Source organism: Lithobates pipiens, unplaced genomic scaffold (genome assembly GCF_037356315.1).
Source record: "Lithobates pipiens isolate NorthernLeopardFrog02 unplaced genomic scaffold, aLitPip1_a1.2 Scaffold_30, whole genome shotgun sequence".
NCBI lineage: Eukaryota > Metazoa > Chordata > Amphibia > Anura > Ranidae > Lithobates > Lithobates pipiens.
This window is the reverse complement of record NW_027507791.1, coordinates 31,295,594-31,308,819: the sequence shown is the minus strand read 5'-3', so window position 1 is coordinate 31,308,819 and position 13,226 is coordinate 31,295,594. Positions and strand designations below refer to the sequence as shown.

The 13,226-nt window shown below is 43.2% G+C and overlaps 1 protein-coding gene across 1 annotated transcript in view; it reads right to left on the bottom strand.

Moving 5' to 3' along the window:
- Positions 1 to 1,872: 1,872 nt before the first annotated feature.
- CHRNB2 (cholinergic receptor nicotinic beta 2 subunit) overlaps positions 1,873 to 13,226 on the bottom strand; it is a 53,315-nt gene continuing 41,961 nt past the window's right edge. Inside the window, exons 4-6 of the mRNA XM_077463938.1 lie at positions 11,325 to 11,434; positions 7,840 to 8,812; positions 1,873 to 2,258 (exon numbers count right to left, since the gene is read on the bottom strand). Of these exons, the coding sequence (XP_077320064.1) occupies positions 2,088 to 2,258; positions 7,840 to 8,812; positions 11,325 to 11,434 (1,254 nt within the window). The 3' untranslated portion in view covers positions 1,873 to 2,087. The remainder of the gene's footprint in view (positions 2,259 to 7,839; positions 8,813 to 11,324; positions 11,435 to 13,226) is intronic.

Below are 13,226 nucleotides of genomic sequence, written 5' to 3'. Positions count from 1 at the left end.
CTAGAACCCTCAGGGTCCCGGTGCAAGAAATCAGGAAGGGCCCGGGACACAAAAAACACACAGCTGATCTGCTCCCCCTTCGGCCCACAGATCCTCTGTGTGTTTTGTGTCCCGTGCGAGAGAGGACGAGAGGGGAAATTAAACTTCAATCCCGGTGTCTCTGTGCTGCTGATACATGAGAGACACTCTCTCCACTCACAGCCCTGTGGATAGCAACCCCGCCCACAGTGATGGAATTCCAGGGCCCAGTCGGAACTGCGACTGTTGCGACCCTGGTAATTCCGCCACTGCTTATTTTACTCACTGAACGGCAACTCCATTTATAGCATTTGTGTTTTTTTTTTTTCTGGATTTTTTTTTTTTTTGGTTGATCTTCTGTCTCTATGATATAAAATACACCTATGATAAAAAAATAATAATAATAATAATAAGTGGGCAAAAGGTACACCACCTGCAGGAGAGCCAATCATTATTTCACCCCCCCCCCCCAACTGTATGCCCCATAAACTATCCACCATCGTACATACATTTGTACCCGTTTTTATTGTTTTTGTAAAGTTCGGCCAATGAGTAACAAAAGAAAAACGTCTCGTGACAATTATTATAATTTTTTTTTTTTTTTCGATACAAATCTTTTTTTTTGTTTTTTTTTTTATGAGAACCAGCAGTGAACAGTGTATGCCCGAACCCCTGAGAGTTGGTGCTAGGAGAGACAATAGGCGTCGATTCATAAAAAGGAGTGTAAGACAGTTAAATAGGGCACAGCGTTGTGCTTCTCATCTAAAAAAAAAAAAAAAAAAAAAAAACATTTTACAGTCCTTGGAATACAGCTACAATTCGACCCCCCCCCCCCCCTTCCAAGTCCTGGCATTCCCGGTGGCATGACATGCCAAAATAACGAGGTTGGGCGGGATATATCGCGTGGGTGAGAGTTGGGCCAGCCTGCAAGCACACATTTTCTTATGTTATTTATATATATAATTTATTTATTATATATTATATATATATAACATTTATTTATTTATTATATATTATATATATATAATTTATTTATTATATATATATATATATATATATATATATATATATATATATATATATATATATATATATATATATATATATATATAATTTATTTATTATATATATATATAATTTATTTAATATATATAAAATTAATTTATTATATATATATATATATATATATATATATATATAAAAAAAATATATATATAATTTATTTATTATATATTATATATATATATATATATATATATATATATATATATATATATATGTATTTATTTATTTTTACGACCTTTTTATCTTAAAATACAATTGGTGCAAAAATATTCCTAATCGCAACCGTGAAGGGTGGACGCAAATAAAACTGGGGGGGGGGGGGGGCCAAAATGGGAGGGGGGCGGGGGTAGAAGCTCAAGTAAATAATAAAATCTGCATAATAAATCTTTTACAGGACACATTCCTCTATAGTTCAGTGCATATTAATAAATATTTTGTGTTTCACGGTCATTAACACATGTCGCCATTTGGGTGAGGCCTGCGCACGCGCTCTCTCTCTCTCTCTACACCACCCGGAGGGGGGGGGTGTCGGTAAATTCGTTGGGGATGGTGATTTGTGGCCCCCCTGTTGTACGTATTGGAGACCTCATGGCTTTGGATACAGCTATTCTGTCGTGCTTTTATTGCTTGGAGAAAAAAAAATAGTGGTGACCCCCCCCCTCCCCCCCTCGTAAGATGACCTCTTGCGCTTTCCGAAGTTGCCGATTTTTTTTGCCGTGAAGGATCTGTTCTCTAGATCTTGGCAGGGTCTCGATCATTGCGTGGTGGCTTTTTTTTTTTTTTGGGGGGGGGGGGGGGGGGCGCGGGGGTTAAGGAGGGAGGAGGATCTCTTGCCCAATCCCGGGTTCCGTCCGTAAAAAGTTATCTCAATAGAGTTTTGGCTGGAAGGACATCCATTTTCTTTTTCTTTCTTTCGTCCTACTAAAGTTTGGTAACGTTAAGGTTGCAGCATGGTGTGTGTTGCATGCCCCCCCCCCCTCCCCTCCCCCGCGTGCCAGCCAGCCTCAGTTGGCGGTGGGGGCAGCGTGATTCAGTTGTAGTAAAGTGTTCGTGGTGTAGTTCTGGAAGAGGGGCTGCAGGAACATGCCGATCGTCCCAAAAACGCAGACGAATATGAAGATCCAGAGGAAAAGGCGGTCGATCACCATGGCAACGTACTTCCAGTCCTCGCTTACCTGCAAGGTGCAAAAAATAAAGTAAGTAATTAAATTAGTCAGGAGTTTTAAACCAATTGTCCGTATTTGTATTCCTCTGAAGTTCTGATCGGCGTTATTTGTCACAAATGGCGATTTTTAGAGCTACATTACTGCGTCGAAAGCCGACCTCCAAGCCAAAAACAGCAATAAGCTGCATTTTTATGGTTTGGAGCGGAGCACAAACTCTGACCCTAAAGACGTAGCTCTAAACCTAAAATCCTAAGTGTTTGTTGCTAAAACACCAAACTCTGGCCCTAAAAAACCCGACTTTTGACTCTACAACGTCATATTTTGACCCTACAGCCCTAACTCTGATTCTAAAACCCTAAACTGCTAACTCTGATCCTAATGCCCTAATTCGGACTCTAAAACCCAAAATCTGGCCCTAAAACCCTAATTCTGACCCTAGAGCCCCTATTCTGATCCTAAAACCCTAGCTCTAATCCTAAAGCCTTAATTCAAACTCTAAAACCCCAAACTCTGGCCCTAAAACCTCAATTCTGACTCTAAAGACCTAACGCTGATCCTAAAGCCCCTTTCTCTGATCCTAAAGCCTCATACTATGACTCTAAAACCCCAACTAATCCTAAAGCCCCATACTCTGATTGTAATCGGACTCTAGAATCCCAAACTCTGGCCTTAAAACCCTTCTAAAGCCCTAACTCTGATCCTAAAACATCATACTATGACTCTAAAACCCTAACTCTGACCCTAAAGCCCCATACTCTGATTGTAAAACCCTAACTCTGTCTCTAAAACTCTACCTCTGGTCCTAAAGCCCTAACTCTAAAACCCAAAATCTGGCCCTAAAACCCTAATTCTAACTCCAGAGCCCCAATTCTGATCCTAAAACCCTAGCTCTAATCCTAAAGCCTTAATTCGGACTCTAAAACCCCAAACTCTGGCCCTAAAACCTAAATTCTGACTCTAAAGACCTAACTCTCATCCTAAAGCCCCTTTCTCTGATCCTAAAGCCTCATACTACGACTCTAAAACCCTAACTCTAACCCTAAAGCCCCATACTCTGATTGTAAAACCCTAAAATTCTAACTCTGATCCTAAAGCCATAATTCTGACCCTAAAACCCCAAATCTGGCCCTACAACCCTAATTCTGACTCTAGAGCCTGAACTCTGTCCCTAAAGCCTCATATTATGACCCTAAAATCTAAACTCGGTCTCTAAAACCCTAACTCTGACCCTAAAGCCCCATACTCTGATTGTAAAACCCTTATTCTGTCTTTAAAACCCTGACTCTGACCCTAAAGCTTCATATTTTGACCCTAAAGCCATAACTCTGATCCTTAAACCCTGTCTCTAAAATAATAACTCTGCTCCTAAAGCCCTAATTCGGACTCTAAAACCCCAAACTCTGGCCCTAAAACCCTAATTCTAAAACCCAAAACTCTGGCCCTAAATCCCTGACTTTTGACTCTAAGGCATCATATTTTGACCCTAAAGCCCTAACTCTGATTCTGAAACCCTAAAATGCTAACTCTGATCCTAAAGCCCTAATTCGGACTCCAAACCCCAAACTCTGGCCCTAAAACCTCAATTCTGACTCTAAAGACCTAACTCTCATCCTAAAGCCCCTTTCTCTGATCCTAAAGCCTCATACTATGACTCTAAAACCCTAACTCTAACCCTAAAGCCCCATACTCTGATTGTAAAACCCTAACTCTGTCTCTTAAACTCTACCTTTGGTCCTAAAGCCCTACTTCTAAAACCCAAAACTCTGGCCCTAAATCCCTGACTTTTGACTCTAAGGCATCATATTTTGACCCTAAAGCCCTAACTGATTCTGAAACCCTAAAATGCTAACTCTGATCCTAAAGCCCTAATTCGGACTCCAAAAACCAAAATCTGGCCCTAAAACCGTAATTCTGACTCTAGAGCCCCAATTCTGATCCTAAAACACTAGCTCTAATCCCAAAGCCCTAATTCGGACTCTAAAACCCCAAACTCTGGCAATAAAACCCTAATTCTGACTCTAAAGACCTAACGCTGATCCTAAAGCCCCTTTCTCTGATCCTAAAGCCTCATACTATGACTCTCAAACCCTAATTGATCCTAAAGCCCCATACTCTGATTGTAATCGGACTCTAGAACCCCAAACTCTGGCCCTAAAACCCTTTTAAAGTCCTAACTCTGATCCTAAAACATCATACTATGACTCTAAAAACCTAACTATAAACCTAAAGCCGCATACTCTGATAGTAAAACTGTAACTCTGTCTCTAAAACGCTACCTCTGGTCCTAAAGCCCTAACTCTAAAACCCAAAACTCTGGCCCTAAAACCCTGACTTTTGACTCTAAAGGGTCATGTTTTGACCCTAAAGCCCTAACTCTGATTCTAAAACCCTAAAATGCTAATTCTGATCCTAAAGCCATAATTCTGACTCTAAAACCCAAAATCTGGCCCTACAACCCTAATTCTGACTCTAGAGCCTGAACTCTGTGCCTAAAGCCTCATATTATGACCCTAAAATATTAATTTGGTCTCTAAAACCCTAACTCTGATTGTAAAACCCTTACTCTGTCTTTAAAACCCTGACTCTGACCCTAAAGCTTCATATTTTGACCCTAAAGCCGTAACTCTGATCCTTAAACCCTGTCTCTAAAATAATAACTCTGCTCCTGAAAGCCCTAATTCATACTCCAAAACCCCAAACTCTGGCCCTTAAACCCTAATTCTGACTCTAAAGCCCTAGCTCTGATCACAAAGCCCCTTTCTCTGATCCTAAAACCTCATACTATGACTCTAAAACCCTAACTCTGACCCTAAAGCCCCCATACTCTGATTGTAAAACCCTAACTCTGTCTCTAAAACTACCTCTGGTCCTAAAGCCCTAACTCTGACTCTAGAGCCCTAATTCTGATCCTAAAACCCTAACTCTAATCCTAAAGCCCTAATTCTGACTCTAGAGCCCCAACTCAGGCCCCAAAGCCCTAACCCTGACCCTAAGTCTGCCACTAAAATTCTAGCTTTAATTCTAAAGCCCCAACTTTAACCCTAAAACCGTAACTGACCCAAAAGCCATAACTCCGACCTAAAAACCCTAAGTCTGATCCTTCAACCCCAACTTTCTGTCAGTTTGCTCCAGATGTCTAATTTAGGGGCTGGTACACATGTCTCGGGAAGGACATGATGGTCACCCGACCTAAACTGAGCATGCAGTTTCTATTGCTGCGAATACAAAGATATTTATAAAGCCTCTCCTTTTCCCCCAAAAAAAATCTCTGACCATTGGGCTTTATAATCACATTGTTGCCTCCAAAAAAATAATCAGACAGTGGTTCTATGCTGATGGAGAGTTATCCTTACTTCCGGTCTAGTAAAACATTGTCGGCAGGACAGGAAGTAAGGGTAAATCTCTTTACAATCTCCCAGATATCAGGGGTTCTAATCGTTCCCCACTATGTCGGAAAAAAATAAAAATTTGAATTAACATACACAATTAAAAAAAGAGCATACCAGAAGCTGTTTGCTTTCAGGCTATCTGTGTTTAATCAAGATCACCCTCTGATTGCTGGGTGGAGCCTTCAAAAGACCCCATACATCCTGTGGCAAATCCACTAGGGGCAGTGTACTTACAGGATCATCTTGATGTGGGGTAATCTGCCCCTAGTGGATTTTACCTTTGGTTTATACAGATAATGCACTCTAGAGCAGCCTTTCTCAACCTTTTTACCCCAAGGGAACCCTTCAAATAATTTTCAGGTCTGATAAAACCCATTCATTGGGGGTCAGTGGGAACAATGCCCCTTACTTTGGTGTTCAGTGAGAAGAATGTCCTTTTTTTACAGTGGTGGTAAGAATGGCCCCCTTTCAGAGAGCTATAAAGATCATTGGTGTCATGCCATACCATACTTGGTGGCTCCTCCAAGTGTCATTAGCTCAGAACTATCTAGGCACCATCAAACAGGAGGTAAATTAGCCACAGCTCAAGGAACCCTAAAATGCTAATTCTGAAACCCTAAAATGCTAAATCTGATCCTAAAGCCCTAATTCGGACTCCAAAACCAAAAATCTGGCCCTAAAACCGTAATTCTGACTCTAGAGCCCCAATTCTGATCCTAAAACCCTAGCTCTAATCCCAAAGCCCTAATTCGGACTCTAAAACCCCAAACTCTGGCCCTAAAACCTCAATTCTGACTCTAAAGACCCAACGCTGATCCTAAAGCCCCTTTCTCTGCTCCTAAAGCCTCATACTATGACTCTAAAACCCTAACTGATCCTAAAGCCCCATATTTTGACTGTAATCGGACTCTAGAACCCCAAACTCTGGCCCTAAAACCCTTCTAAAGCCCCAACTCTGATCCTAAAACATCATACTATGACTCTAAAACCCTAACTATAACCCTAAAGCCCCATACTCTGATTGTAAAACCCTAAAATGCTAACTCTGATCCTAAAGCCATAATTTTGACCCTAAAACCCCAAATCTGGCCCTACAACCCTAATTCTGACTCTAGAGCCCGAACTCTTTCCCTAAAGCCTCATATTATGACCCTAAAATCTTAACTCGGTCTCTAAAACCCTAACTCTGACCCTAAAGCCCCATACTCTGATTGTAAAACCCTTATTCTGTCTTTAAAACCCTGACACTGACCCTAAAGCTTCATATTTTGACCCTAAAGCCGTAACTCTGATCCTTAAACCCTGTCTCTAAAATAATAACTCTGCTCCTGAAAGCCCTAATTCGGACTCTAAAACCCCAAACTCTGGCCCTAAAACCCTAATTCTGACTCTAAAGCCCTAGCTCTGATCACAAAGCCCCTTTCTCTGATCCTAAAACCTCATACTATGACTCTAAAACCCTAACTGATCCTAAAGCCCCATACTCTGATTGTAATCGGACTCTAGAACCCCAAACTCTGGCCCTAAAACCCTACTAAAGCCCTAACTCTGATCCTAAAACATCATACTATGACTCTAAAACCCTAACTATAACCCTAAAGCCCCCATACTCTGATTGTAAAACCCTAAAATGCTAACTCTGATCCTAAAGCCATAATTCTGACCCTAAAACCCCAAATCTGGCCCTACAACCCTAATTCTGACTCTAGAGCCCGAACTCTTTCCCTAAAGCCTCATATTATGACCCTAAAATCTTAACTCTGTCTCTAAAACTACCTTTGGTCCTAAAGCCCTAACTCTGACTGTAGAGCCCTAATTCTGATCCTAAAACCCTAACTCTAATCCTAAAGCCCTAATTCTGACTCTAGAGCCCCAACGCCCTAACTATGACCATAAGTCTGCCACTAAAATTCTAGCTTTAATTCTAAAGCCCCAACTTTGACCCTAAAACCGTAACTGACCCAAAAGCCATAACTCTGACCTAAAAACCTAGTGGATTTTTCCTTTGGTTTATACAGATAATGCACTCTAGAGAAAGGAAACGAGAAGTCCAGGCCACAGCAGAGGACAAGGCTTGAGGGAGATTATCACGTTCATGTCATGGAACACAATAACGGCCCATCGTGGGGGAATAAACCGCTCTCCATTGCACCCAAAATATATATAAAAAAAAAACAGTACCACCATAATGATCTACTTACGCTCTGATCATCGTCCTCGCTTTTCATGTGATCAGCGATGAAGCGCACCCCTTCCACCGCCTCCTCCAGGCCACAGAGACACTGTCGCACTTTCCCCTGCCGATCCCTGAAGCCGTTGACCCCCTCAGGTACATCGGGGAGCTGCCCTCCGTATTTCTTCACGGTGGCCTGGTTGACGTAGCAGGTGCAAGATTTGGCGCTGTCTCGGAGGAAGAAGCTCCCCGTGGCTCTCTCTTGGTTCTGCCTCTGCTTGCGCAGCCTCTGGCGGGCACAGTTCTGCCGGGGCTGCTTCATGAACAGCAAAGTGGGCAGTTTGTCTAAAAACACCACTTTGACCCACGGCGGCATGGTATGCGTGGTGGGGGATCGGTGGTGTACGTTTAACACACAGACGCTGGTCACGATGGAGAAGGTCACCAGAACCATGGTGAACATCAAGTACTTGCCGACGAGCGGCACGTCGAGTGAGGTGGGTGGCACAATCTTGGAAATCAGCAGCAAGAAGACAGTGAGGGCCAGCAAGACAGAGATGCACAAAGTCATCTTCTCGCCGCAGTCCGAGGGCAGGTAGAAGACGAGGATAGCCAGTGATGTGATCAGAATACACGGGATGATGAGATTGATGGTGTAGAACAGAGGTTTGCGGCGGATGATAAAGTCATAGGTAATGTCTACATAGGAAGGGTCGTCTGGATTCTCATTCCTCCTCCCTGGAAGGGCGATAATATCCCATTCACCACTAGGTGTGAAGTCGTCTAGACTAGCCACATCACTCTTTAACACGAGGTCAATCTCAGTCCGGTCGTAAGTCCACGAGCGAAATTTCATGGTGCAATTCTGCTGGTCGAAAGGGAAGTGCTTGACTTCTATTTTGCAGGCGCTCTTGTAGATGGCTGGAGGCAACCAAAAGATGCTTCCATCATACGACACAACCGCGTTGGAGTAGAAGGACACCTCATACATGCCATCGGCACTGCAGAGAAAAAGAAGAGGTCAGAGCAGTGGTTCCCAACCCTGTCCTCAAGTAACCCCCAACAGGCCATGTTTGCAGGTTTTCCTTTATCTTGGACAGGTCAATGGCTTGGTATTTTGGACAGCTATTTTATCCAAGAGAAATTTAAAAAAACATGGCCTGCTGGGGGTACTTGAGGACAGAGTTGAGATTCTGGGTTAGAGCAAGAGTTGGTTACATGCAAAGAGCAAACGAACAGTATGCCAATCCAGCCAACCAAAACTTCGATCATACTAGCCTAAATTGCTTTCTCACGGAATTGCTCTTTCACGTTAAAACCATTCCAACCACTATCCTAATCCTTTCAAAATTGATTTAGCTTAATTCTAGACATTTTCAAGATCCCAATGTTAGGCAGTGGCATCATCATACTGCTGGTATACCATAGACAAACATTCATGGTCATACAACTGGTATAGCATGGACATACAGCTGGCATATCATGGAGAAACATTCATAGTCCTACAGTTGGCATACCTTGGAGAAACATTTATGGTCATACAAGCTGACATACGATAGACAAACATTCATTGTCATACAGCTGGCATACCATGGAGAAATATTGATGGACATACAGCTGGCATACCATGGAGAAACATTCACTGCCATACAATTGGCATACCATAGAGAAACATTTATGATCATACAACTGGCATACAATGGATAAACATTTATGGTCATACAAGCTGGCATACCATGGACAAACATTCATTGTCATACAGCTGGCATACAATGGAGAAACATTCATGGTCATACAGCTGGCATACCACGGGAGACATTCATGGTCATACAGATGGCATACCACAGAGAAACCTTCATGGTCATACAGATGGCATACCATGGAGAAATATTCATGGTCATACAACTGGCATACCATGGAGAAATATTCATGGACATACAGCTGGCATACCATGGAGAAATATTCATGGACATACAGCTGGCATACCATGGAGAAACATTCATGGTCATACAGCTGGCATACCATGGAGAAACATTCATGGTCATACAGCTGGCATACCATGGAGAAACATTCATGGTCATACAGCTGGCAAACCATAGGGAGAAATTCATGGTCATACAGATGGCATACCATGGAGAAACCTACATGGTCATACAGCTGGCATACCATAGAGAAACATTCATGGGTCATACCAATGGCATATCATAGAGAAAACTTTATGATCATACAACTGGCATACAATTGATAAACATTTATGTCCATACAAGCTGGCATACCATGGACAAACATTCATTGTCATACAGCTGGCATACAATGGAGACACATTAAGGTTGATACAGCTGGCATAACATGGGGAGACATTCATGTTCATACAGATTGCATACCATTGACAGATATTCATGGTCATACAGTTGGCATACCATGGAGAAACATTCATGGTCATACAGCTGGCATACCACGGGGAGACATTCATGGTCATACAGATGGCATACCACGGGGAGACATTCATGGTCATACAGATGGCATACCATGGGGAGACATTCATGGTCATACAGATGGCATACCATAAAGAAACCTTCATGGTCATACAACTGGCATACCATGGAGAAACATTCATGGTCATACAAATGGCATACCATGGGGAAATATTCATGGTCATACAGCTGGCAAACCATGGGGAGACATTCATGGTCATACAGATGGCATATCATGGAGAAACCTCCATGGTCATACAGCTGGCATACCATAGAGAAACATTCATGGTCATACCAATGACATATCATAGAGAAAAAATTATGATCATACAATTGGCATACAATGGATAAACATTTATGTTCATACAGCTGGCATACAATGGAGAAACATTCATGGTGATACAGCTGGCATAACATAGGGAGACATTCATGTTCATACAGATTGCATACCACTGAGAAATATTAATGGTCATACAGCTGGCATACCATAGAGAAACAGTCATGGTCATATAGCTGGCATACCATGGGGAGACATTCATGGTCACACAACTGGCATACCATGAACAAACATTCATTGTCATAACGCTGGCATACCATGGGCAAATATTCATGGTTATACAGCTGGCATACCATGGACACACATTCATGGTCACACAGCTGGCATAACATGGGGAGAAATTCATGGTCATACAGCTGGCAAACGATGGAGAAACATTCATCATCATACAGCTGACATATCATGGACAAAAATTAATGGTCATACAAGCTGGTATACCATGGAGAAACATTCATGGTCATATAGCTGGCATACCATGGACAAATATTCATGTTCATACAGATGGCATACCACGGGGAGACATTCATGGTCATACAACGGGCATACCATGGACAAACATTTATGGTCATACAGCTGGCATACCATGGAGAAACCTTCATGGCCATACAGTTGGCATACCATAGAGAAATGTCTATGGCCGGATTAAGGTATGACTCTACAGGGGGTGAAAACATGACTCCATGGGGGGGGGGGCGCACTTACTTGTTGTAGAGGACGACATCCGGTAACCAGATGTGCTTGGAGGGTAAACGCACTTTCTTCATGTTGTCAAACTCGGCAGGGTTCCACGTCAAGCGGTAGTCCTCCCATTCCTGAAGTGAAAAAAAAAAAACAGTTCAATATCACTGTCCTGAGGAACTTTGTCAAGTCTGTATGAAGTGGGCAGATATTATGGACCGCTGTTCTGGACATTTCAAACCTACCCAGCCATCTGAGATAATAGTCATTTTTTGGAGCATGTGAGTGGGCTTGGAAATTGGTATACACGATGATGGAAAAGAGACCTTCAGAAGGGCAATGTCGGTGTCAGGAGGATAAACTGAGCATCACCAAAGACCGTAGAGGTGTCCACCTTTTCTGAGGTAGCGATCTCAAGAGTCACCAACTAGAGCACATCACAAAACATCTAATGGAATCCTCTGCTGTGTGTGAACAATGAATGAGTTCTGGAACATCGGCACCAGAGTGAGCGCAAAATTGGCTTCCAACCAACAGATTTTGGTTCCAAGAGCACCATCATGATTTAGACCAGTGGTCTCTAAACTGCGGCCCAGGGGCAGGATGCGGCCCTTTTCTTGCCTTTATCTGGCCCCTGGGGTACTATTCCTCCTAATGACACCAGTGATGGGGCACTATTACTACTGACGCTAATGATAGGGCACTATTTGTCCCACAGACACCAATGATGGGGCACTATTCCGTTCATTGACACCAATGATCGGGCATTATTCCCCTCATTGATACCAATGATGGGGCACTATTCCTCCCACTGACACCAATGATGGGGACACTAGTCCTCCCACTGACACCAATGATGGGGACACTAGTCCTCCCACTGACACCAATGATGGGGACACTAGTCCTCCCACTGACACCAATGATGGGGACACTAGTCCTCCCACTGACACCAATGATGGGGACACTAGTCCTCCCACTGACACCAATGATGGGGACACTAGTCCCCCCACTGACACCAATGATGGGGACACTAGTCCTCCCACTGACACCAATGATGGGGACACTAGTCCTCCCACTGACACCAATGATGGGGCACAATTCCTCCCACTGACACCAATGATGGGAAACTAGTCCCCCCACTGACACCAATGATGGGGACACTAGTCCCCCCACTGACACCAATGATGGGGACACTAGTCCCCCCACTGACACCAATGATGGGGACACTAGTCCCCCCACTGACACCAATGATGGGGACACTAGTCCCCCCACTGACACCAATGATGGGGACACTAGTCCCCCCACTGACACCAATGATGGGGACACTAGTCCTCCCACTGACACCAATGATGGGGACACTAGTCCTCCCACTGACACCAATGATGGGGCACTATTCCTCCCACTGATACCAATGATGGAGCACTATTCCCCCCACTGATACCAATGATGGAGCACTATTCCTCCCACCGAACCCCTAACGTCTGAAGGACAGTAGACTGTCCCTCTGTTTAGAAGGTCTGGAGACCCCTGGTTTAGATTTTTGGCCAAGTTTTTACTCCAGCCTTTGTACCCTCACTTCCTGCCTTAGTGACACCATGCTGTGAGTTGAATCTCCTCTCTGCAGCCAAACGTCCATTTATCCTTTGGAGGAGAAGAAGCTGGTTAGGGGAAATTTTAGATCTCGGAAATAAGTCCTAATCCTCCACATCACAGACTTTAGCCGCCCACCCACCACTATTAAGATGAGTGATAACATGAAAACCTCTATCTTTTTTTAAACATTACGAAAGTACAAAGGGGATTACAAATCCTCTTAAATCAGATTACTAAGGAATTGTCTGCGGCACTGGAAAAAAAAAAAAAAGACCAGAGAGATAAAATGCATCGAGCGATGCTGCCTTCATCGCAGCGCTGGGAGAATTACCA